General features: G+C 50.0%; 2 protein-coding genes and 1 long non-coding RNA gene across 7 annotated transcripts; 1 reads left to right on the top strand and 2 right to left on the bottom strand.

Moving 5' to 3' along the window:
* Nucleotides 1-297: 297 nt before the first annotated feature.
* LOC107207788 (putative methyltransferase DDB_G0268948) lies at nucleotides 298-4,454 on the bottom strand. 5 transcript variants are annotated; one of them, XM_019007575.2, is made up of 8 exons: nucleotides 3,545-3,726; nucleotides 2,993-3,121; nucleotides 2,559-2,719; nucleotides 2,090-2,303; nucleotides 1,410-1,510; nucleotides 1,149-1,286; nucleotides 590-723; nucleotides 298-468 (listed from the first exon to the last, which is right to left on the bottom strand). In XM_019007575.2, exons 1-7 carry the CDS (start codon nucleotides 3,551-3,553, stop codon nucleotides 633-635), a joined length of 843 nt encoding a protein of 280 aa, XP_018863120.1. In that variant the 5' UTR covers nucleotides 3,554-3,726; the 3' UTR covers nucleotides 298-468; nucleotides 590-632. The 5 variants fall into 5 exon arrangements, with proteins under 5 accessions (XP_018863120.1, XP_015490984.1, XP_015490983.1 ...); XM_015635498.2 differs by lacking the exon at nucleotides 3,545-3,726 and adding an exon at nucleotides 4,250-4,454 and having other exon boundaries at nucleotides 298-723; XM_015635497.2 differs by lacking the exon at nucleotides 3,545-3,726 and adding an exon at nucleotides 3,841-3,940 and having other exon boundaries at nucleotides 298-723.
* An 845-nt stretch (nucleotides 4,455-5,299) lies between these two features.
* LOC117244729 lies at nucleotides 5,300-7,745 on the bottom strand. Its single transcript, XR_004498324.1, has 3 exons — nucleotides 6,577-7,745; nucleotides 6,158-6,300; nucleotides 5,300-5,741 (listed from the first exon to the last, which is right to left on the bottom strand). It is a non-coding gene; the product is annotated as an uncharacterized LOC117244729 (long non-coding RNA).
* A 127-nt stretch (nucleotides 7,746-7,872) lies between these two features.
* Nucleotides 7,873-22,138, top strand: MREG (melanoregulin). Its single transcript, XM_015635500.2, has 5 exons — nucleotides 7,873-7,996; nucleotides 11,132-11,291; nucleotides 18,827-18,917; nucleotides 20,471-20,634; nucleotides 20,946-22,138. Exons 1-5 carry the CDS (start codon nucleotides 7,908-7,910, stop codon nucleotides 21,069-21,071), a joined length of 630 nt encoding a protein of 209 aa, XP_015490986.1. The 5' UTR covers nucleotides 7,873-7,907; the 3' UTR covers nucleotides 21,072-22,138.
* The last annotated feature ends 2,875 nt before the right edge of the window (nucleotides 22,139-25,013 follow it).

Consider the following 25,013-nt stretch of genomic DNA (forward strand, 5'->3'; position numbering starts at 1 on the left):
AAGGCACTCCTGGGACAGGGAAGGGGTTGATACCTGCACCAGCCAGCAAGGCACCAGGGACAGGGGCACAGTGTGGGTGAGAACAGCCCCTTTCCAGGGCAGCCTTCAAAGACAATGCACAGCTCTTCACTTAGGCAGGGCAGAGAAAGAGGTCAGTGGCCCTTCCTGCCCAAAAGCCACCTTCCCCCCGGAGCAGAGGGGCACTGAGGGCATTGGGACACTCAATGTCAGTGTAGCAGTTATTACCACGCCAGTGGGTGTTCCACAGCCTCTTTGAAAAACAGGAGCCACAGGCAGTATTTTCTCAGCTTGATTTTTAATTATTATTTATTGTGCAAGAAAGGCAGTGAGTTTCTCAGCTGTTCCTGTGTTTCTCTTCCCCACAATAAACCAGCAGTCCACAATGGAACACTTCCAGTGCCAAGTGAGCAGCACTGGGCAGATTTCAGGACCAAGGTGGACAGGAAGCTGAAGGACATAAAACCCCATCTGCTTTCCATAGGAGACCAAAATTTCCATCAGCAAAATCAGCACCAATATTCCCAAAGAACAAGAGCGGTTACAAGCAGGGTTTTAGGAGACAACCCACCTTCTCCATCCACTGTAAAACCAGATCAGGAGAAGGGTTCTCCTCAGCGTCCCTTGCACCCCAGCACACAGACGTGCCTCACCCAGAACTCCACCGGGGTCTCACGAGAGGAAACTCCCATTGTCTCCAGCATCCTGGAAGGACAAGCAGAGGAAGGGTCTCACCTTAGACAGATCTCTTCCACCCACAGCACAGGTGGGATGGCAAATGCTTCCAGCTGCTGCACAAGGGTCACTCTGGTCAGGGAGTAAACAAGCAGGCACCCCTTCCCAGCAGGCCATTGTTGGGGCTGAAACAGATGGGTGAAGATGCAACCACCAATATTTTTCATGCCTTTTGCCAATTAAAAACAAGGTAAAGAAACTCAGGATAGTCTCATGTCAGAAGTTTCATGGATACATGAGTGCAAGCACATCCTACTGCTACATTGGCTTAAAATTTAAGGATCTGCTGTTTAACCCCTGACAAATGTCCACTTGCAGCTTTGAAGGGGTCTGCACAACCTCCCTCTGCATGCACTGCATAGGACAGGTCCTCCACATCCTGCCTGTTTTCTCACCTCTTTTCAGTCTCTTGGAGGAGGAATGCTGCACCTTTGGGGTCATCCTTCTTGAAGGTTTGATATGGAGAGGCAGACTCCATGTAACCAACCACACCTTCAACGGTCATGGGAATTTGGTCATAGATATCAGTGACTCTACAAGAGACACGGGCAAGAAAGGAGCATTGGCAAGTTAAATCTCAGAGGCAGGGGAGCACAGACAACAGGTTGACCCTGGTGGATAAAATATCTGACACCATCAAAGGTGGTTCTGCTCACCTCTTCTTGTCTGGGAATGGCAAGGCCTCAAAGATTGTTTTGTAGTCCTCCAACACATACTTTATTCTATTATGTGAGTATTTTAAAATCTTGTCCCAGCACTGTAAAGACAGTGTATTAAACACAAAACCTTGAAGTTCTCAGATGCCACTTAACTCAGGTTTGGGCCTGCATCTGATACATTCATATATGTCCTTTTTTAAAAAAAAAGACTTGTTGTAACCAAAATCTTGCTTAATGTCAAGAATTCAAGGATCCTATTATAGAAATAAGGCTCCTGTCCTCCCTACACAGCTCTTACTCATAGTGGAGAGTCTTCTTTTATCCAATTAGTCCAGAAAGAGTCCTAAAAAGAGAACTTCTTCCCAACAGTTTATACTTCCCCTTCTTTTCACTGTGATCAGGGCAAGAGGAAAAGTCTCCTGGCCAATACCAACTCCCAGATCTGCCCTGGCACCCTTCTCACCCCCACCAGAGCCTGCCCTATCAGTCCTCATGTCTCCCTCCTCACGATCCAGCCAGCCTTGAGTGGAAGTCTCTAAATCCTGCCTCAGCCTTTATCCCTACTTTTACCCATCCCTTTGCCCCATTCTACATTAGGATTCCTCAATCCCATTCCTTCCTCTCTGAATCCAAGTGCCACACATTTCCCACCCCACCCTGAGGTTTTACCAGCTCACCTCCCTGAAGAGTTTGGTGAGTTTTTCGGAGCAGTCTCCGTAGCGCAGGCTCATGTCTGCAGAGTAGGTGCTGATGGCCACGCAGCCGCCCGGCTTCAGCACGCGCTCAGCCTCCCTCACAAACTTGTCGATGTCAAACCAGTGCGCGGCCGTGAACGACGTCAGGACGTCCACGGAGGCGTCCTGGAACGGCAGCTCCTCTGCAGGGCACACCCTGCAAGGGGCAAGGGAAAAAGCCACGTGTGATGTGGGAATTACAGAGCAGGACGTGAAGTCAGCGGGTATTTTTTGATGGTTTGGGATGCAAGACCAGACAGCTTCTGGAAGTCTAGGACAATGCTTGTTCACACCAGGAATTCCATCAAATGGAATCTTTGGTGCCAGCTGGCTCTTCAAAGAGTCATACTCACAAACCTCATGTGAGGACCTGAATTCTGCCTGTGGCTGGGCATGCTGTCCTGACACTCACAGGTAGGAGATGTTGGGCATGCAGGGGGTGTCCTTGGCCTCCTGGATCTGTGCTTCGCTTATGTCCGTCCCCACCACCTTCTTGAAGTGCTCCCCAAGGAAATGGGTGCCTTGGCCAGACCCACAGCCGACATCCACCGCCAGCTCCGCAGGGATTGCCTTCTGCAGGGAGGAGTGGATGTGTCTCAGTGGGAAGCCACCCAATTCCTGTGCTTTTACCCCATTCCTCCCCCCAGCACCCACTCAGGAACAACCTTGGCATGGCAGAACCTGTAGAAAGCCTCTTCTGTGCCCCCATGTGGCCTTGATCCCAGCTGCTTTATCTTTCCCCGAGGCACCGAGCAAGGTGACACTCCCAGCAAGGTAAACACTGCCACCCACGATTAAATAAATACTCCTTGGATTTTTGTTCCAGCCTGGCCATACCCCGCTCACCTTTTCCTGCAGGTAGGAGAGGATGGTCTGCCGCAGCTCTTTGCCAGGTGCAAACCTGTATTTCTGGTAGACGGCCGCATGCCCTTTGCCCTCGAACATTTGGGTGGCCATGCTTGGCTGATGTGGCACCTGAGAGGAGACAGCAAGCCGGGGATGTCACACGGGACCAAAGTCCTGCCGCCTCCTTAGCCCGGGACCGCAGGCACTGAAGCCTCCAGCTCCCAGCGGGACCACGGGGAGGACTTTGCCCCTGGGGCTTCAACAAGGGAGCGTGAACCTGCTCTCCAGGAATCCCTCCCACAGCCCTGAGCTAATCACAGGAGCAAACCAACAGGAAAAGCTTTCCAGGTTTTTACACAGTCCATAAGGAGTGTTTAACTCCTTTGCTTCCCCCCCCCACCCACCTCGACTGTTTCCTCAAATAATTCACTGAGCAGTGAAGCAGGAAAAACTATCAGTAAATCACGAGGGTTTTGTTAGTTGAAATTTTTTTGCCTCTTTTCAAAGAAGGTAATCCATTTTCTAGTATTGGCAACACAGTCACAACTCCACCTTGCGCATTCCGAACCATCTGCTATTTTTGGCTCTTCCCGGCCAGAAGCCACTCAAAGTCTCTTATCCCACTGAACGTGGAGGGGAGCTGGGTCCAGGGGCAGCTCAGCCTGGGAGCCAGGGACGCTCCCCGGGCCCGGAGCTCCGCACTCCGCTCCCGCCCCGGAAGGCTCCCGGCCGTATCCTGTTTGTGCTGCCCGGGGCTCGGTACCGACCGCAGGCACTGCTAGGAGGGTTCCGTGCCCCCTTTCCCCGGGAAGGACTGCTCGTGTGCCCGCAGCCCTCCCGCTCCTTACCGCCAGCAGCCCCCGCACCAGCAGCTCCCAGCACCTCCCAGTCCGGAGCTGCGGGATTGGGAGGAAGGGAAAGGCGAGGGAAGGCGAGGGAAGGCCGGCACCGCCCCCGGTACCGCCCGCCCGCCCCGGCAGCGCGGCCCGGCTTGCTCCCAGCCAGCCGGGGCAGTATCGGGAGGTAAAATCCAGGAAGCAGCTTCTGGATGCTCAATCCCACCGAGATTCCGGAGCCGCAGAGCCGAGCTTTGGCCTCTACACAGCTCTGTATTTACATAGTTACAGCTTTCAAAATGACCGCGGATCCTGGGGATCCTCAAGCAGCCTCCACGTCTCTGGAAGCAGAGGCAGAGCCCAGAGGATGCTGCAAGGTAGCAGAACAGGATTCAAATGCTGCAGGCAGCCAAAGCCATACCTACGGAGCTCTGTGTGTGCTGAAGTGCCCTCCAGGTGTCCAGCAGAAAGAGAAAATGCAGCAAGAGCCCTCAACACCAGCACTTTAAGAGCTTAGAATGTTGGTATTTCAGAATTAGTCAGTCTGCCCTGATTCGGGGCAGGATTTTACTCCTTCCTCAGAGAGTAATGTTAATTCCATGCAGCTGAGGCCAATGGAGCTTGCTGGAAGCACGGTCCCTTTGGTTTGTACTTTGCACAGCAGTCATGGGTCCATGCTAATTAGCAGAACCTTTAAGCCACTCCTAATTTTTAGAGAAATCAGTGAACTTACTCAAGGAGTGAAGACAGAGGCTGGCTTGAAGCAGTTTGCTAAATCAAAGCATGGGCTGGAGCTCCTGGGCTTGTGTCCCAAATATTTTATTTGGGCCACCGGCTGTTTAATCGTGCAGGGGTGGTACCTGCATCAAGAGAAAACACCACACAATCACCAAAGGCCCCTGTGTTTTCACAGCCTGGCTCCTGGGCCTTTGGACACCCCCATTTTGCCCGGATTTTGCTGAGAGCACCACTGCACACAGGAAGGGCTGATGTCCCAGGTCTGAGTGACCTGCTCTGTTCTGAACTCTGCAGTGTCTGTGCTGCTCTCGTGAGCGATGTGCAGGTGATGTTTAACTACAGCTGACACCAAACACCTGCAGGGAAACAAAACTCCAGCCAGGCATAGGCTGCAAACAGCACCAGGCCTTTCCTAAGCTCTCCCAGCCTTTGGCACACTGGATTCTGCTGACTTTGACTCCCTCCTCCACATCTGCTGCACTGCCCAAGGGACAGCTACTCTCTGATGGCCCACTCAGAAATAAATTGGTCTCCTCAAGACTTGGGTTGCTGAGCCTTAGGCCAAATGTGGGTTTAAACACCAGGCACAGAGAATCAAACACTGTCCATTATCCCTGCCTGCCCACTTATTGAACCCAAAGGCTTTAAGGAATGCCAAAATGCCCTGGGGGCTTCCCAGCTTGTTCCCCAAGCTTTCAGACTCTGGATTTTAATTATATAGCAGGCTCCTGGATTAATAGACCTTCATTGGGACTGCATCTCACTCTGAAGTTTATTAAAACTGAAAAAAATTAATCAATCTATTTTAGGGGACAAAAAGGCCAAAGGATACTCCTGTCAGTCCTCCTGTGACCATTGGTATTTTTTACCAACAGGTTTACCTGCTTGGAGCTAAAGGAAGAGGAGGCAAATGCTACCATTACCCTGCTGCATTTAATTTACAAATTTAATTGTTTGAAATTTCATTTCAACTTTAATTGATTCAGAAGCTTTTTGCTGGACCACACAAAAGGGAGGACACCCACAGGGTTGGGTGGACTGTGGTCCACCTTCCCTTCCCCAGGATCCCCTGAAGAAGTCAGTGATATGTCTCCTACCTTGTGGAAAACTTGATTTGATGGTAAGATTCCAGTAAAGCTTTGGCTCTCAGGACACTCTCCCTGTTTATTTGTTCTCTGATGGAAAAAAAAAAAAAGATTTATAATCACAATGAGGAATTCAGGGATTGAAAAATAGTTGGTATTTCTTCAAGGATCTTTTTAAACCTAGAGGGCTCAGACTTTAAATTAATGAAGAACATAGTTCTCTTGTCTTAAAACCAGTGGGGTACAGATAAAGTTCCTTGAAGGTGTGAAAAATGAGGTTCACATTTTTTATATAGAATTTAAAAGTTTAACAGAAAGACAATTAGGAGATAAAAATAAAGTAAAATATACAAATGCAGCCAGGTGTCTGCATTCAGCCAAGAGAACACACCTTACTAACAAAGGATTGTCCCTTAAAAACAGAACCCTATTACATATTCATAAATTCTCATATATATTCATATATTCTTATTAAGTTTTTTGATGTTCCTTTGTTTAATTTTTACCTTTCCCCCTTCCCAATAGATCAATCTTCTTGGTGCCACTGGGTTTTATATCCTCTGATAGTGGATGCAATAAATCCTTCTCTTGGAGGGCTTGGAGGACAAGATCATCTAAGAATGCAGGGGGGTCTCTGTCTTTTCAGTCTCTGGGTTATATAAACAAAAGTAGTTTTTGCTTTAATATGTTATAGCCTAACATATATATGTATTATACCACTATGTCTAAGTTTCATCAATAACAGAAATAGAAGAAACTATATTAATACAACAAAATTTTCTAACCTTATACATATAACATTCATTTTAATATTTGTGAAAAGCCAATAATATAATATGCACTTATAACAAAGGGAAGGGAGCTATCCACAAACACAGGAAATCTGGTTGTGGAGCCAGTGAATTAAATGAAATTTAGAAGTCACCTGGGAATCTGTGGCTGAGCAACCTGAGATCTACCATTCCCCACCCAGGGGCCAGATCCACTGCTGATGAATTAACAGTTCTGGAATAAAGAGGGAGAGAAATGTGAGCTCAAAATGGCCTTATTTCACTTTTCCTTGCACTCTCACACTGGGCACAAGGAGGTTGTAGCTCATACAATTATATCTGCTGGCATAAGCAAAAAATCCAGTGGTGTCAGGGAGTTTCTGTACTAAAATTAAATAAGTCCTGGGGATGTTCATGGCCAAACCAGACTCGGAGCAATTGCTCTGGGTGTGGCTGATGCCTGATGGGCTGCTCAGAAATGCAAACAAATTTGTGGTGATTAAACAAGACTCACTCAAGACTGTGTTAAATCTTTGGATTTCGAGAAAAAAAAAAGAGAGACACAAAGAAAAAGAAAACTGGGGTGGGGGGTATGCATGAGAAGGGTGTTTTAGATATCCATGGAGTCTGTACCTCCCAAATGCCTCAGCCAATGGGGAAAGGGAGAGGGAAATGCAGATGGGAAATTAGGATAAAAAGGAAGCTGCATCCACAAAAATCTGAGAGACCCCAGGGGAATGCCCCATGGCCTTTCCCTTTATTCAAAGAGAGTAACAGGACTCCTCTGTCTCCTTTTTGGACAAAAACCTCTGGTGTTTGTGGATTAATTTTCCTGACAACAGGGAGAAAAAGAGAAGGCAGCAATATTTTATGCTCTTCTCTTTTTCCTCAAAAGCCCCTGCACCAGGAGACAGCCGAGTCCATCCCCCCCTGCCCATTTCCCTTTGCAGCTCCCAGGATCACAGCCTTGTGTCCCAAAAGCCAAATGGGTACAGGCCTGGAAGTGCTGTGAGGGTTGGAAAAGGGGATTTGGGGTTCTGGCCATGCTGTGATGGCCAGTGATGCTCTGTTCCAGTGGGGACACGAGGGCTGCAAGCTGCAAATGCAATGTGGCATTGAGGAGGGCGCAGGAGGACGTGGAAGGATGTGTGAGGATGCAGGATGTGCCAGGAGGATGGAGTGGGATGGAGGAGGGCGCGTAAGGACGCAAAAGGGCAGGGAAAGATGCTGCAGAGGACAAAAGGGTACAGGAGGGTTTGGAAGGATGCAGGAAGGCGCTTCAGGATCCAGAAGGGTGCAGTAGGAAGGTGCGGGAGGGCAGTTCGAGGAGGATGCGGAAGGACACAGCAGTCCCGGGGCAGGGCTGGGCCGGGCAGGGCAGGGCTGCGGGGGCGGTGCGGAGCCCAGCCCGGCCCCGCTGGGGCGGGGGCAGGGGACGGCCCCGGGGCCGGCCCGGCCCGCCGTGCCCGGCTCTCCGGCGGCGCCGATGGGGCTGCGGGCCTGGCTGCGATCGCTCGGCTGCTGCGGCTGCTGCGGCGGGGAGGCGGCGGTGGCCGAGAAGGAGCCCCTGCTCAGGTGAGAGCCAGCCCGGCCACCAGCTCTTCCCGTCCCCGCTGTCCCCTGCCCCGCTCCGCCGCTGGAGCTGAGCATCCATCCCCTCCGGAGGGATCTTCCCCGGGCGGGATGAAGCCGCTTCCCGCTCTCTTTCCGCCCGGCTGGGCTGCCACAGGGGCTGGGCTCCTTCTGACAGGCGGCGCGGTGCCCGCAGGAGCCCTGCCCGCGGTGTCCCTGCCCGCGGTGTCCCCTCCGTGCTCCCCGGCCACAGCGCTTTGTCTCTCCGCGGTGCGATTTCAGCAGAGGAGCTGAGGCACTGAGCTAAAAGAGGGTCCCTGCATTCGTAAGCAAGGAGTCGGGTCCCGCTGCCGGCAGCTCTGGGTTGTGGAGAGCTCAGTTCGCAGGCTGGGGTCACAGAATCCCAGGATGGACTGGGATGGAAGGGGCAGTAAAGCTCAGCCAGTTCCACCCCTTGCCCTGGGCAGGGACACCTTCCAGTGTCCCAAGTTGCTCCAAACCCCATCCAACCTGGCCTGGGACAATTCCAGGGATCCAGGCACAGCTTCTCTGGGCACGCTGTGCCAGGGCCTCGGCACCTTCACAGGGAAGTATTTCTTCCTAGCATCTAATCTAAATCCCCTCTCGTTGAGTTTAAGACCGTTTTCCCTTGTCCTATCACTGCATGCCGCAGTAAAAAGTCACTCTCCCCTTCAGGCGCTGGAAGGGGCTCTAAGGTTTTCCTGGAGCCTTCCCTTTTCCAGGTGAACCCCGCCAGCTCTGCAGCCTGGCTCCATTCAGGGATGCCGGGGAGGAGATGAGGCTGCACAGCCGGCTTTAAGCGAGAGCTGCGTGTGCTGATCTCTGGGGAGCAGATCCTGCCCTCCTGCTGTCGCTCGCATCTGCTTTGTGCACAGAGCGTGAGCTTGGGGGTGTTGTATGAACAGATTCTCCGTGTCCCGTGGAGAAGAGCTGTTCCAGCACGTAAAGAGGGCTTGCATGTGGCAAAACATCCGTGTTTTTCGGCGGCTGTCCCTCCTTCCCCGATGGCACCCGCAGAAGGTGTCCCAGCCCCGGGCTGGAGCAGGGAGGAGGGTGCGATGCTCCCGGCGCATCCTGCATCGGTGTCAGCTAACAGCAGAGCTGGCGACACACGGCTTCAGACGTCCTGATTTCTCGCTGGTAAAGCAGTTACCTAAATAATAACCGGCTTATCCCAAGCATGGAACCTCCAGCCCAGGAAATTGGTATTAACCTCCCGGGAGCCGAGCACACACGTGCGGGGATGCTCCTTTCTGCTGCCCCATGGCCACGGTGGCTGGTCCTCACCTGGCACCTCGCTTTAGTAACACGCTGGGGATCCAATTAATGCTGGCCCTAAGAAGGAAAGGCTCTATAAATTCTGGGAATTCGAAAGACACCTGCTCTTATACACGTGTGTCAGCATAATTAATCTGACAGCCTAATCGCTGTCCCTAACAGCCTAATTAATGCTTGCCCCTTCTCGGGGGTCTTATTTCATAGTGGGGATCTTGCAATAGCTTGCTGGCTGTACTTTTATTTTTACTGCAGTGCTGTTTAAAGTGAATGAATTGCTTGAGATTTCAGCCCTTTAAGCTGAGTTTTAGGTTTGGGAGCTGGTGTTGCAAAGCATCCAGGCTGCTTGGTTGTCTCTTGATGTGTGAAGGTGGGGTCTGGCTTGGATGGTGCACTCAGGATGAAAATAAACTAAATATTTGGGCTCCAAATGCCAAAACTTAATGTGAACTGAAAGCCCCTGGAGCAGAAATCAATTGATGAAGCATTGGTGCTCGCCATTTTTTGGATAAAATCCACAGTGTGAAACGCTCCCTGTCCCTTCTGGTCCCACGGAGATTCCTTAACCTGCAAAGCTGCCGCTGTTCACATTCTTCTTTTCTCCCTCCCATTTCTTCCTTTGAGATGTTGTTTGGAGGAGCTGTTGGCAGTGCTGGGATGGATTTGCTGACTCCTGGGCACTGCCACTTGCCTTCCAGGATGCTCCATGCTGTGATTTGGAAATGGGACTGTACTGGGAAGTACCTTGGGAGCTGTGAGGAAGGGAGTGGCCCAGAAAAGCTCAGGTGTGGCAATGTTATTGCTAAATACCGGCGTTTTAAATAACTCAAATGTTAAGCATGCTGGTAAATGTCTGAGTGGGAGGAAGATGTGGAAGGCAGGGTGGGAGTGAGCTCCTGCTGATGGCACAGCTGGGTCCTGAGTGCTCTTTCTCTGTCTGTTCCACGATGGAAAAATGGTTGTGCCCCTCCACACCCTCCAAGTTACCTTTGTTTGCTTGTCTTTAATGAGAGATTATAAGAGATTATCTTTCCCCTTATTACCTGTTGCTCAGGTTTTTGGTTTGTTGAAAGTCTAATTAACCTTCCTGCTAATTCCCTTCATGCTGATGGGAATTAGTTTTTTCTATTTCATCTATGTGCTGGAGCTCCTCTTAGCATCTTTTTATGGCTTAGTGCCATGGCACCCACGTTGTTACCTGAAGTTTCTCTGGATGGGTTCCTTGGGAAAGGAATGGGGTTTGGGTGGCAAACAAACAGTGGGTTGTTCTGACAAGAAGTGAGCAGGGATTGCCAGAGGGTGGTAAGGCCAAAAATAGTTCTCCTCTTGTATTGTTCTGCTCAAGTGGCTGGACATTTTGATTAGACACTTGATGGAAATGCTGGAAGTTCTCTTGGCAGAAGTGTCCTTGTTAAAAGATTGTACATCCCAATAGCAAGATAAAGCCATAGAACACAGAACTGCCCCAGTGTAAAGAAAAGCTCCTCACCTCCGTGGGGACAGCCTTCCCAGAAGACGATGCTCAGCTTTGCTAAGCAAATAAAGCCTGGAGTTCATTAGAATGCTGAGGACATTTCTATTGCCAAAATAAGATGAGGCTGAATATCCTTTCCATGCCTTGTCTGCTGTTGCACAGCTCAGCACATCACTGCAGCTCCGAGGCAGGAGCTGCTGGGTGGGGGCACCTGTGGGAATCTCATGGTTAGGTTTGAACCACGTCGGAATGCTAAGGAAGAAAACCTCTGTCTCCCCATTCCCCCCCTGCTCCCCCCTGGCAGCAGCAGTGGGCGCTGGGAAGGCAGCAGGGGCTGACGCTGCCTGCCCCTCTCTCTCTCTCTGCAGTAACAACAACCCCTACGCGTCCTTCGGAGCCACCCTGGCGCGGGATGAGGAGCAGAACCTGTGGAGCACTCCCCACGACGTGACCCACACCGAGGCCGACGACGACCGCGTGCTCTACAACATGATCGTGGTCAGGAACCAGCTGGACAAAGACTCCGAGGTGCGGCAGCGCTCGGCCCCGCCACGCGCCGGGGCTCGCGGAGTTCACAACCCCACGGGTTTTGGCAGCGTGTGGGGAATCACAGAACGCTTTGGGATGGAAGGGATCTTAAAGTTCATCCAGTCCCACTCCTTCCACTGTCCCAGCTTCCTCCAAGCCCCTCCTAACCTGGCCTTGGGCACTTGCAGGGATGGGGCAGCCGGAGCTTCTCTGGACAACCCGTGCCAGGGCCTCAGCATCCTCTCAGGGAGGATGTTTTTCCTGATAGCCTGTCTAAACCTACTTTCTGTCAGTTTGAAGCCATTCCTCCATGTCCTATTGCTCCACGCTCTTGTAAATTGTTTTTCCTTCTGTTTCCTATAGGATTCCCTTCAGGCATTGGAAGGCTGCAATTAGGTCACCCTGAAATCTTCTCCAGGCTGAACAATCCCAGTTCTCTCAGCCTTTCCTCATAGCAGAGCTGCTCCATCCCTCTGATCCCCTTGGTGGGCTCCTCTGGACTGACACCAGCAGCTTTTCCTTCAATCAAGCTGCTGTGGAGACCCCAAAGTCCCCCTGTGTGGCTCATGTAGGCACCAGGTCCTCCCACCTGTTCCATCACCCTCCAGATTTTATCCTGCATCTGGTGTTGATGTCTCTGTGGCCCTCTCATCCCTGGGAAGCTTGGGGGTATCTCCAGCAGCTGATCCAGCAGGAGCTGCCCTGAGGTGTGTTTATCACCTCCATGGTTCCCTTGGGTTCATCTCCCTCTCTTGTGAGAATCCCCCATGTTCTCCTTGGCTTGGATACTTTCAGTGCCCTCCCCTTTTCTTTTCTCCCCTCACTGCCCATCCCCTGCAGAAATCTCTATCTCTGTACATCTTTGGTCAGCCCAAACCAAAGGTTATGTGCTTTCCATAGAGGAGTGAAGGAACACAGCAGCTGACACTTAAAAACCAAGGAAGTCAGGAGGTCAGTAATGGGCTTCCTACATGAAGGGATGTGGGCAAAGACCCAAGGTAGGCTTGAGATGGAGACCAGGGACAAAAGGACATCTCAGGGAAGGAAACTGAAAGGAGAAATAGAAGAGACAGAAAGGATAAGAAAGTGTCAGGGAACAGGAAGAACATGAGGAAGATGCTTTACAGTGGATAGGAAGCATTTGTTTCTCAGATATCAGGCAGATTGCAGGGGGGTTTCCCAGGCATTCATGGCAGCTGGAACATGCTTGGGAACAATGCCCTGCAACCACCACAACCCACAAACGTGTGCTGGGAGCCCTGGGGCCCAGCCCCATTTCCTGCCTCCCCAGGCTGCTCTTTTGGTTGGATATTTCCCCAGTTTGTCCTTTCCATGGCCAGGATGACTCTCGTGCCCCCAGAGCTCTGCTGCCACTCCGGGGATGTGTCAAGTTAAATCCTTCTCCAGTGGGATGCACAGCAATTATTGGGAAGCAGGGAACTGGCACAGCTCTTAGTGGGAAGGGAAAAATCATGGCTGTTACATAAAGGCTGTTTTGCAGCCCTGATTTCCTTTGCTAAGGCACTTCAGTGCAAAGGAGATTGCAGTGCCCTGATTAGGAGCAGGCTGTAGCAAACAGTGACACATTTTTTCCCTCTCTGATTGCTTTCATGACTCCAGAATGTTTGCAGGAGTGCCTGGAGGCTTCGTGTTTAACTTCAGCATGGTCCTGCTTCATCCAGGAGTCTGCAGGAGTGTAACTTTCTCCTGTGATAGCTTTGCAAGGAGCTTTAAACTTCAGAGAAACCAAAATTATATGTTGTGATTCGCTAAAAGAGGAATGGAATCCTTGTATACAGTTGGCCAGAATCCCCATTTAATGGGGCTGTTTTTTGGTCAGTTTGATTTAATTATGGTGTTTACAATGGATGGTTTTGTAACAACATTTTCATGGTGGCATGTGACCTTTACAGCTCTCACTGGAGATCTCTTCCCTCCCCACTGCTGCTCCCTCTACCTTGAGTTGCTTGTCTGAGAGAAGCCAGGGAGCTCCATCCATCCATCCATCCATCCATCCATCCATCCATCCATCCATCCATCCATCCATCCATCCATCCCTCCATCCCCAAGGGGCTGAAGGAAACAAGGACAGCTCCATTTAGGGGGCTGCACTGGTTCACAGGAGTGTTGTGTGTCACCCTTGTTCAGTTATGGCTGAGCAGGAAAGTGTTCCTGCCCCCTGCATGTCCTGAACCCAGTGTTCCTGTCTGTCCTAAATCCTGCCCTTTCTCCTGCCTTGAGTGTACCTGTAGGGTTTTTAGCAGGCCTGAGCAGTCCCCGTGCCTGCCAAAAAAAGAAAAGCCCAAAACTCACTGGGCTTCCTCTCACTAGCAAAGGTAGGATCACATACTCTGCTTTTTCACGCAGTGCAATCAATAAACAGCCTGAGGAGCACAACATCAGCAGTAAGGAAAGGTTTGAGGAAAGCCAATGCATTTTACACTTGAGTGTGGCCCCGTGCCCCTTGCAGCCCAGGGTTGGCAATGGCTCTGCTGGCCCCTCTTACAGCTGGGAAACTGAGGCACACCAGGGAAGCCCAGCAGGCTGCTGCAGTTTCCAGCTGCAGCTCTTGCTGGGTGGCAGGACAGGGAGGGGCTTGGACAGCAAAGCCAACATTCCTGAGCCTGGCCCCTGGTGCCAAAATCTCTCCTTACTCCAGCAAGCATTTGAAAACTAGGCCAGATTGCAGTGCCTTCCCCTCCTAATGAGACTTCAGCTCAGAGAGAGAGGAAAAAAGTCCAATTGCAGAACAACAGCAGGCTGCAAAAGCTATCATCTGCTTTGGGGGCTGCTCTGCTCCCAAAATCCCCATGGTGAGCCTGTGGATACTGCAGGACAGAGGATGGAGGAGCAGTTTCCTTTTGTGGTGCACAAGTGTTACAAAACTGTAGGTCCTTATCTTCCTGTGGTTAAAATTGACTGAAAGGAGAACTTCCTGCATTTCTGTTCCTTCATTTAACAGAGAAATTCTGGTGTGCAGTGCACTCACTGTGTGCTTTGCCATTTCCCCACCTGTATCCCAGGGATTTGCCAGCACAGGCCTTTGGAAGGATCCCAAGGAGCAGGCTGCTCTCCATCATGTGTTCTTTATCTGTATGGCACCATCCTGGCAGTGCTGGTGCTCTCCCTTGGGGTCAGTCCTTTGCCCCCACCATGGGGCAGGACCCACACCTGATCCATGTGGAGCTGTGTCTTCCTCCTGTCCCTGCTGGCAGCTCTGCTCTGGGAAATAGGGCAGCTCCAGCCCAAACTCAGTGTGTCCTTGGCCTGCACAGAGAAAACCAGGAAAGCCATTGCTGAGGGGCTTGCTAAAGTGGCTGGTCAAGCAGATGCAGCCTTTGAAGATCAGAGATGTCATCAACAGCTTTTGAAGGCTGGGATCATGTTTTAAATATGGGAAAAATGTGAGGATTTTTTCTTTTCCCTACTCTGGCTCTGCAGCATCATTGAGCCCGTTGTAGGGTAAAATAAATCCAAGATCTGGTGGTGAAATGAGAGCAAGGGCTGCACTGGGGTTGTTGCTGGGCTAATGAGTGTGGGCTGCACAGAGTCCCCTCCATGAGGTCCACCCTGGGGTGGCCCTGGTTTCTCCACAGCCTCTGCTGGGGTGTGTGGAGCTCCCCAGCTGTGGGCAGGGAGCTGTGCACCAATCCTGGCTTCAGAGAAGGAGCCAGGGCTAGGGCAGCTGTGCCACAGCTCTGGGAACAGAAACTAAAGGTGGAATTTTGCATGGTGGCTGAGGAAAACCCCCTGTTCTCATGGCTTGCTGTAAATACAGAGTTTCTCTCTTCTCTTGGCTTACTCCCTAGGGAAAGGTGGGATCATAAACCCCATAGCAAAGGCAATTCCTCAGCCTGCATCCCTGCCAGGGGCCTGGCTAGCAGAGCAACGCTGGCATGATCCCCCTGAAAAGCCCATTAATGAGCTGGCAAGGCCTATTTTTCTTTCTCCTCCTGCTCCCCTACAGGATTATTCTTTCCTAAACAGGTTACAGAGAAGGTCAGAATTGTGACCAGCTGATACTGGGGCATAGAGGGGTGATGGGATTTGTCCAGGGCTGTGGAACCCAGACCCAACCCTCTTAATGTCTGCATGCTTCTCTTAAATTGAATCCAGTTTTATTCTGAGATGTTGGTCTGTAGTTTATATTTGTTCAGGAGCATCCCTGGTACCTGCCTGGACTGATATTTTGCAGTCTTTCCCTGCTAACTCTGTTTTGACCTCATTTCTAAAATAACTCTTGAACAGAATGGTGACCTCAATTGCTTTTAAGTGAATAAAGACAATAGATTTGGTAGAGGATTGTTCTGGCAACATGAAGAAAGCTCCCTAGTAATTAGGAAACTTCCATATGATCAGGGATGAGAAGCTGGACAGTGTTGCCTGTTCTCTTGGCACATTTTTTCCCAGAGCTCTGAGTTATGTACCAGCCTGGCTTATTCCATGTCAATTGGCATTTGGAGATTTAGTGTTTCACACTAGAGACTCTGGGGAGGTTTTTCAGGTAAATATTTGAAGGGCTGAGCATTTAGAGAAGGGAGGCAGCGGGGTTTCCCTGCTGATCTTGGGATATTCTTGACTCACACACTCAGGGTTTTCTCTGGTATCCTTTGTGCCCTGCTCTGTAGGTTTAAAGGGCAAAACTGGCTGCAAAAAACAGGTCTGGGAACTGCAATGTGCTTCTGTTTCCTGTGGTTAACTCAGATTTTGCCAGAAGGAGTCTATTTCTTAAAGGATTGCTTTTGAGTGCATGGCTGGGATGTCCCAGGAACACCACACATTTGGTGTTTCAGTCTCCCTGTGTGTGAGAATCCTCCTGCCTGCCCCAGGAGTCCCACCCAGCTTCCCAAGAGGGCTGAGGGAGAGGGGTTTGGTGTGGAGCCGCCTGCCTGGGGCTGAGCAGCCCCGTGATGCCTCCTGGCCCCTCCAAACGCTCCCTGGTGACTCACTCGAGGGATGTGTGATGGAAACTCCCTCCCCAAAGCCTCTGATGTTGTGCATGGGCAGGGCAAGCTTTGCTCTTCTTCTGCTGTGTAGCTCAAGGGAGATGCTTTTTAGAATAATTTTGGGTGTGGAAAGATGCTCTTGAGTTTATTCCTTCATTAAAGACACACAGAGGACAGCCCATGGCACTTCAGATGTCTCTGCTGCAAGGAATTGCCTGGGAAAATCCAGTGGTTCCTGAGACTGATGGAGACCAGGGCACAAGTCCCTTTGAGAGCTCAGCCCAGTGGCATCCTGATAGGAAGCATCCTCCTCCCAGCTTTCTGCAGAAATGTAAATACATTCAGCTCCAGGCTCATGCAGAAGAAATCCCACCAGAACAAGAGGTCCCACCCAGGGACCAGAGTTAGGCATGATTTTGTGTACCAAAATCATTCCTTTGCACAGAGCTCCCCAAATTCTCTGTCAGCAGGACACTGTCAGAGCTCCCCTGGCACTGAATATTCACTGTATTCACTTCCATAACACAACTCAGACACTGTGCTGTACAAGAAAGCCATAACCTAGATTCCCTTAAAACAAAAATAGACAAGGGAAAACACACTGCTGTTAATCCAGAGAAAATCAGGAGCAGCTTCTCTGCATGTTAAGCACTGCAGGCCGTGCTTAGCGAGGAGTCTGGCTCATACCACAGGGTAAATCCCCATGGCCATCAAAGCTGTTGCTGAGTGCCAGGAGGCCACATTTTGTGGAGAGGAGCATCTTTCCCAGTGCCCCAGCTCCTGATTGCACAGTGTGAAGCACGCCTGGGATCACAGTGGCTGGCTGGATGGATGGTCTGTGCTAAAGGCCTTGTTTATCTCCATGGGAGGGCAGAGACGTGCAGCTTACTCTCCACCAGCCTGCCCACACTGGCTCCCTCTCCTTTCTGCCTGTGCCAGGGGGTCACAAGAGGGCCAAGATGTTTCCAAGGAGCCCCTGCCAGTGGGGACCAAGGCATCATGCTGTTTTTTCAGCCTCTTTCTGAAAACTCTCAAGTTTTCAATAAACTTCCCACAAAGCTTTAACACAAACACTCCCCCTCTTTTATTTTCCTCCTAGAGGAGCTCAGTTCCCAGCTCTGAACTGGTGTCATGGGAGAGGAGAGTTTTGCCCACCTCTTTTCCCTGGTGAAGGGCTGTCCCTGTGCCTTGTGCTGGCAGCCAGGCTCTCCTGTGCAAGCAGCAAAGCTGTTCTCAAGTGCCACTTCAGGAGAGAGGGAAATGTGCCTCTGGAAGGGGATTTTGTTTTCTGGGAGCGAGCAGCTGTGGCAGAGCTGGTTTCTCTACTCTCCTGACCTGGAGTCACCACTGTCTTAACCCCACTGGCTGCTTTTTCCAAAGTATAATCTCCCAGGGCTTCCTGCAGCTAGTGCTGATCAGCAGGAAAACAGGCTTGGCTTTAAATCTCTGCAGTTGTGGCATGTCAGCCACATTCAGGGGAAAAACACTGAGCAATCTTCAAATCTTTATGGAATTGAGTCAGCTCTTTGACCAAGCAGCAGAAAACAGTGGGATTTCTAACACATAGCTGACCTCTGTGGATGTTATTTTTCTGCTCTGAACCCAGTGTGACCTGTAGGAAAATCTCAGGGTGACAGCACAGGTCAACACCTTTTTATTCTTCAGGAGCCTGTGTAGATAATCCCTTGCTGAGAAATGAGATTAATTATGGTTTTTACTGGAAGGAAGTTATCAGGTGATGTTGTGACCCTGCTGTTGGGCTGCTTCTAAAAATGCAGTGTGTGCATTGATTAAATCAGCTAGGAAGAGCTGGGAAAAGTTCTCCTGGTTTTCATGCAGAACATGTGCATTTCCATAGGAATTGTGGATTGATTATGGAATCATGGAATGATTTAGGTTGGAAAAATCATCTAATATCATTGAGTCCAGCCATTAACCCAGCATGGCCAAGCCCACCATGAAACTTGTGAGGTTTTGTTTAAATGTGGCTTCAATAAATAACCCCAAACCCTCTCCTCTTGCCCAGTGTCCCATTATCCAGCTCTAGGACTGGAGGTCCAGTGCAAGGATTTCATCTGGGCAGTGAAGTGAGGCATTAAATGCAGCAACTGGCAGCCACTAAAGGTTATTATTGAGATGACTCCAGCCCTCATCCATCCATGGGCACCTCTGGGTATGTCTTTTAAAAAAGAGTACCCTGATCTTTAAAAAAAGTCTCTTTTTCTTGTTTTCTAGTACTTTTGAACACCTGCCTGCTCCAGTTTGTGCCAAACAGGGCTCCATGTCTGACTGAGGAGCAGTTGTCAGCAACACCTGAGCTAAATTCTGTCATTTCAGGGAAACTGGAAGCTGTTTTGAACAGAGAAGACACAGAACAGCTGAGCCAAGTGTCAAGCTAAATATTCTGTGTTGGTCAATGTAATTTCTTCTAGGGGCAAAAGCAGCCTGGTCATTGACCTTCACACTCACCACCTCATAGCTCAGTGCCTACACTGACTCTGCACCTCTGGCTCCCTTCCTCACAGCTGAAATTCCTTGGAAAGCAGCAGATTCCAATGACTGAGTGTCTCTCATGCCTTTGCTTTGCAGGAGTGGCAGAAGCTCAACTATGACATTTATACTTTGCGGCAGACCCGGAAAGAAGTGAGGAGCAGGTGGAAACACATTTTGGAGGATTTAGGTAAGCTGGAGGCCAAAGGGATGTAATTCCAGTGGTACTGAATGTGAGATCCCACCGTGGCTGAGGATGGGAACAGCTCCACAAAATCAAGCTGGAGAGGAGGGAAGTGAAAGGAGGTTGCTGAGCGATGCTCTCAGGTGTCCCACATGATACCTGAGGCTCCCCAGGGCTCAGGCAGGGTGGGGAGGGGACAGGGGCACCGTGTCTGTGGGCTCATCAAAAGCCCATGAGCTACAATCAGCTTCCAAGCCCATAATAACAGGCACAGCCATCCATTTTAGGCTTCCTTGTGGAGACCTTGAAGTGGGAGTTCACCCTGTTTTTTTCTGAACAAGATAAGCAGGAAGGAATGAATATTCTTTCAGATGGGAACACAGATACACCTATTTCGTTTTCTTAGCCAATGGCAGCTGATCAGAGCTAAGCCACTCACCCTGTTTGCTCCCAAGTGGATCTGAAATATTCTTTCACCAAGTGGAATTGCTCCACAGAAATCCTCCTGCTGCTGTTTCCAAGTGGTGCTGGTGGGTGTGTCAGGGTTTTCCCAATTGCCTGGCACACAGCATGTGACACTCCAGACGTGCCAGCACATCAGCTGCGTGACTTCCATCATGCTCTGGAGGAGGTTGGTGGCTGATGAGAGGAGGATGAGTGAATCTATTCTAGGATACCCTCAATGGGAGCCAGAGATGGGTATCTCAGCCACTCCTGCCCTACCTGCTATTCTGGCATTTTAGTGGGAGGAACATCATAAATCCATAACCAGGTGTCAACCCTCATCTCCTCCCAGGTGCTCACACAGGCTGTGCAGGCTGAGCTTGGGAGGGATCACTTGGCATCCTTCCATCTCTCACTGCAGGCTGACAAAGGCTCTCCCACATCCCTCTGACATCCACAGTGGCTCGAGAGATGTTTTGCAAAGGCTGGGGAAGCTCAAAGCCAGGGATCATTTGGACTTTGTGAAGCTAAATGAGAAACCAGATGTGAAACCTGCTATCTTCTGCTATCTGGGCCTCTGCTTTAATCATAAGCTCACCACTCTTACCCCATAACTGTTTTCATGTGAGATGCATCACCACCAGCCCCTGGAGCTGAACACAGAGTTGATGGTAGCTATTGCATTTAAAGACCCTTGCTGCATTCACTCTCCTCCACCTTTCCTTCCCTGGATACCCTTCCTGTCATCGATGCTGACTGCTACAGGAACAATTAGCCTGGTGTTCATCACTGCCACAGGTTTTATCCCTGTTACCTGAAAGCTGTGGTAGCATCAGGAACATGCAAGAGCTGAAACAGCACCCAGGGTTGTGCATGTTCACACTCCTTTTCTCAGGAAAACCAGCAACAAACTCACTATGACTACTTTTGTGATTTATTTTCCCCACCAGCAAGTTTGTCCCACAGCCTGCCTGAGGGAGTGCTGGTTTATTTTAGGAAGCAGGGATGCAGCTGCCCAGGGTGGAGGGGGAATAAGGAACCTTCCAAGAGCCTGAAGGGCTCAGGGGTGACCCTACCTTCATGTTTAACTTGTTTCTGTAACATCTCTTTCCCAGGTTTCCAGAAGGAAGCGGATTCCCTCTTGTCAGTGACCAAACTCAGCATCATCAGTGACTCTCAGAACATGAGCAAGGCCCGGGACATCTTGTTAAAGCTCTCAGAAGAGACCAACATCTTCCCTACCAGCTGGGAGCTTTCTGAGCGCTACCTCTTTGTGGTGGTGAGTACTCTGAGCACACCTTCCCCATCCCGCCCAGCTCTGCAGGGGGCTCACAAGAGGGGAAGAGAGCAGGTGAGCCAGATGCTCAGATACACGGCGGCATCCTGGGGGATCCCTTCAGATGCTGCACTTGGAGCTTGGCTGTTTAGTTTCCTCAGAAAGTGTTGCAACACCAGGATTCCACGCCCCTCTGCGAGTTCCCTGCAGCTGGATGCTCTGAGGTGGGAAGAGATGAGCCCTAATGCCCGAGAGGCCGTGGAGGGATGTGGAGCATCCACCCCACAGTGACCATAATCCCCGTTGTTTGGCAGGACCGGCTCATCGCCCTGGACGCCGCGGACGAGTTCTTCAGGATGGCCAGCGCGGTGTATCCCAAGCGGCCGGGCGGGGACGAGACCCCGCAGCCCCCGCAAAGCGGCCCGGCCGCGGTGCCCTGAGGATGATCCCTGCTGGGTGACACGGCCAGCGCTCCGGGACAGGCTCCAGGAGAGGAGCATCCTTGTTTCCCTGCGGAGAAGGGCGAGGGCGGGCGGCGCGGGGCAGGGAGGCAGCGAGCCGTGCCCAGCGGAGCGCACGGAAAGGCGGACGCTGGCCCCGAGGGGCTCCCGGGCACGAGGGGGTGACAGCTGCCCTGAAGTAGCCCCGGTAGGACACCACTGGCCAATAGTGCACGCAGTAGGCACGGGGAGGATCTGTGAGGAAATCCACCTTTCCACCTTCCACCGGTACCTGCCACTGTCCCCTCCCCTGAGCCTGCCAGCCAGGAGGAGCAGAGAAAGAGGAAAATCATCTCCTTCATCTACAGCTCCATGACTCTGGGCACCTCTTCCTCACCCCAGCCCTCCAGGCAGGTCCCAAGGGATTTGATAAGAGGCAGGAGCCTTGCCAGGACAGGATTTAATTCCAGGCAGCAAAGCCTTGGAGCAGTGTCACAGCTGGGTGATCCATCCCCAGCCATTAGTGCTCGAGGGATGTTTTTGTCAGGGGTCCTCAGCTTGACATCTTAAAAGAAGGTAGAGTTCAGGAAGGTGCCAACTTCAGAGCTGCTGAGAATTTGGCTCCTGGAACATTGGTTGCCCAGCATCTCTATTTTGAAAAGTTTTGGTCTTAATTGCCTAAAAAACCCCACCACAAAGCTGCATGTACTGGCAATATAAAAATCCTCACTACCAGCAGGGGTGGTATAATAAACATCCTTTTTATCTTGGGGTTTTGTCTGATAATGAGCAATAATTTTTAAAACACTGGATTTGATAATTTAAAAACAAGTGGAATTTCTTCACTGATAAACACACATGCTGCTATTTGGCCAGTTGAAAATGCTGGTTACACAGGGCCTCCCAAAGTAGCAAACCAGAGCTTTTATTTCTTTATACCTATGGCATTTGAAAAAAAAATAAATATTTATGAACTGTTTTTGTTTGTCAGTCTTCCTGGAAAACATTTTTGTCAACTCAGAACAGCAGTGAAAGCTGAGTTTAATAAAGAAAACATTACAAAACCAGCCTTTCTTATTCTGTCTGTGAACCTATTCAGGTAACATTGTTTATGCTGACTGCTGATAGCAAAAGGGTTGGGATATTTGTAGAGCCTCTGCAGCTTGTTCCCCACACACTTTAAATTGCCTGTTGACTTAGGAGAGTTGCATTTGCCAGCCTAAGACCAAAGGATTTGATTGGGATCAAATTTAACTTCAGTGGGATTTGCCTTTAGGTACCCATTTCCCACCGATTTATTTTTTTCTAGCAGGAGTTCAGCTGCCCTGTGGAAAACCTCCCATGTTTTTATAGAAAATAAACTTGGGTGCATGACAAATCCAGGCTTTGATTTGAACAAATTGCTGCAGAACAGAGAGATCCACGTTCTGAGCAGTGCCTGACGCCACCCCAAAGTCACCCCTTGGCACATTGTCACTTAAAGTGCTCCCTGTTATTTAAAATCACCTGATGAGTGTGGGAACCTCAGAGGCAAGAAGAGAAATCCTTTTAGCTGTGCTGCTTTTTTTGACCATGGAGGTCAACGTTCAGCAGTGCCTTTACAGAGCCACCCCTCGCTGTCAAATCGGTTCTGATGTCACCAAAATGCATTTTGTTGTAACTTAATAGGGCAGAGTGCCCAAAAGGGACAATAATTGGCATCTCTGAGTGAGTTCAGCTGCTGAAATAAGGCCCCGTGTGAGGAAAGCTCTGAGTTTCTGAGTGCAGCCACAAGGAGGAGCAGGAATTTGCAGGAGTGTTGGATCAGAGTGGAGCTGCTCCTTTCCACACTCGGGGAGGAGTAACCGGGCTCAGAACTTGTGTTTTTATGGATGGATCACAACAGGAACAGAAAAAAACCTGTCAGTCCCAGCACTCCCATAAAACTGCTCCTGGGGTATCCTGAAAATACTGCAGAACAGCCTTTGGTGAAGCAGAAAGATGCAGAGATTTGGAAAATATGCAATTTGAAAAATGACAGAAAGCAGCAGAAATTGTTTCCATGTAGATCCAAGCTCAAGTCAGTCATTCTGTCCACTTCTGTAGGAAATATCCTTTCATGCACTCAGGATGGGAGACCAGTGGAGCACATTTCAATTAGCAAAATGCAGAGAGTCATTTCCCTTTTCTAAACTCCATAGAAAATTCCAGGGAGATGCACAACGGTCCTGGGTCCTGGAAAGATGCACAAGTGTCCTGGGTCCTGGAATTCCTGCCCAACAGAGCAAATCCCTTCTTCACTGGAAGCAATTTGGGATTTGATGCACCACCCAAGCCTCCAGCTGCCAATCGGGTGGGTTTGAGCCCCCCACTCGAAATTTGAGATGTTTTGGGGCATCCTGCATGTCCCAGGTGCCACTGGGGAGCCAAACCCTGCCCATGTCCAGGGAATGTTCCAGCAGCCGCCTGGGCAGCGCTGGCTGCAGGAGAGCCCAGTGAACAGCAGATGCCACTGTTCCCTCAGCACGGGAAAAATGCTGTTTACAATGCAGGGGAAACATTCCCGATTTTTTCTTGTGTGTGTGTGGAGTCTCTCAAGCCTGTAAGAACTGGCTTTCTGTTAAAGGTTGGCGTTTAGACATTCAATAATGACTCTGGAGCTTTCCAGGAGATGGTGCTGAGCCCATCTCTCTTCCAGAGCTGGGCCAGGGCCTCTGCTCCTGCTTGGAGGTGCCACTTGGCCTGAGGCTGGCTGCTTCATGTTCACTAAGAACATTGCTTTTTCTAAGTAGAGGGTGATTTTGGTATCCCTTCCTTCAATCAGGAAAGGAAAAACACCAAGAGTTCTTTAAAATGATTGATGTGAGAGGGTTTAAAGTACATCTTGGCTTTCAGATACATTTTTTCCCTCCTCAACTTGACATTGCATTTAGCTAATATTTCATCAGAAAAGAAAGAAAAAGGGGATTTTTTTTTTTCTCATTCATAAACCATGGTTATGCTTCACTTGGATTTCTTTTCCTAGAACCAGAGGATGGTTTGGTTTAGAAGAGATGTTAAAGATGTTCCACCCCTTGTCATGGGCAGGGACACCTTCCACTATCCCAGGCTGCTCCAAGCCCTGGCCTGGAACACTTCCAGGGATGGGGTAGCCACAGCTTCTCAGGGCAAAATATTTTAATATTTTTGGGTCATGGGGAGCAGCATTGGTGAGTTCCCTTCCTCCAAATTAAAGCTAAGAAGTAATGATAGTGCAATTAATAGAAACCAGCTGGAAAAAAACCCCAACAGTTTACAGACCACGTTGATTGTGCATATGCACATGTGGTTTTTAATTTGTATTCCAAATTTTCATACATCCCAAATTTGGCAGGATGAGCCAAAAAACCAAACGAAGTGTGGTAGAAATTCAGCTGTGAGATGTAAGACAGGCAGAAGGTGGCAGTGCAGGTGTTTGATAAAGGCTGGAGCAGCAGCAGGCAGAGGAGATGGGATGCAGTGGCCTGGAAGGAGTCTGGCTTATCCATTTTGCTTGTTAAGGATGTAAATCACAGCCTAAGTTCTGATAAATAATGAGAATGGACACGGGAAAGAAAACTGTCATCTTTTAAATTTCAGCTGAAGGAAAAATTACCATTTCAAACTGCTCAGTTTCAATCATTTCTAATGTTAGAAATTCCAACACTTACATACTCTTCCTGGAGGGAAAGCATGTACTTTTCTGGTCTAATGAGGATCAGTAATGTTGAGTGGCTGGCCACAAAGTAGCTCTCCAGAAGAATTCCTTTGAAGGCAAGCAACCATTTTTGTGAGGAGAGTCCTTGTTAAGCAAGTTATGGATTATCAAAACATTTCTTTGCCTTACAAATTGCAGACCTTGAGGACACATCCATGGGGAAGCTGTCCTTGCATGGGGGAGACCATGGAGAAATGTCTTAATAAAGGCCCCAAGGAAAGACTGGC

This window comes from Parus major, chromosome 7 (genome assembly GCF_001522545.3).
Source record: "Parus major isolate Abel chromosome 7, Parus_major1.1, whole genome shotgun sequence".
NCBI lineage: Eukaryota > Metazoa > Chordata > Aves > Passeriformes > Paridae > Parus > Parus major.

Bases quoted from the DNA above. Each gene is read 5' to 3' on its own strand.
- MREG (XM_015635500.2), top strand. From the start codon at position 7,908: ATGGGGCTGCGGGCCTGGCTGCGATCGCTCGGCTGCTGCGGCTGCTGC. The intron at 7,997-11,131 runs GTGAGAGCCAGC...CTCTCTCTGCAG, and splicing joins GAGAAGGAGCCCCTGCTCAG to TAACAACAACCCCTACGCGT. The intron at 18,918-20,470 runs GTAAGCTGGAGG...TCTCTTTCCCAG, and splicing joins ACACATTTTGGAGGATTTAG to GTTTCCAGAAGGAAGCGGAT.
- LOC107207788 (XM_019007575.2), bottom strand. The intron at 2,720-2,992 runs GTGAGCGGGGTA...TCCTCCCTGCAG, and splicing joins TCTCCTACCTGCAGGAAAAG to AAGGCAATCCCTGCGGAGCT. The intron at 1,511-2,089 runs GTGAGCTGGTAA...CTGTCTTTACAG, and splicing joins TCACCAAACTCTTCAGGGAG to TGCTGGGACAAGATTTTAAA.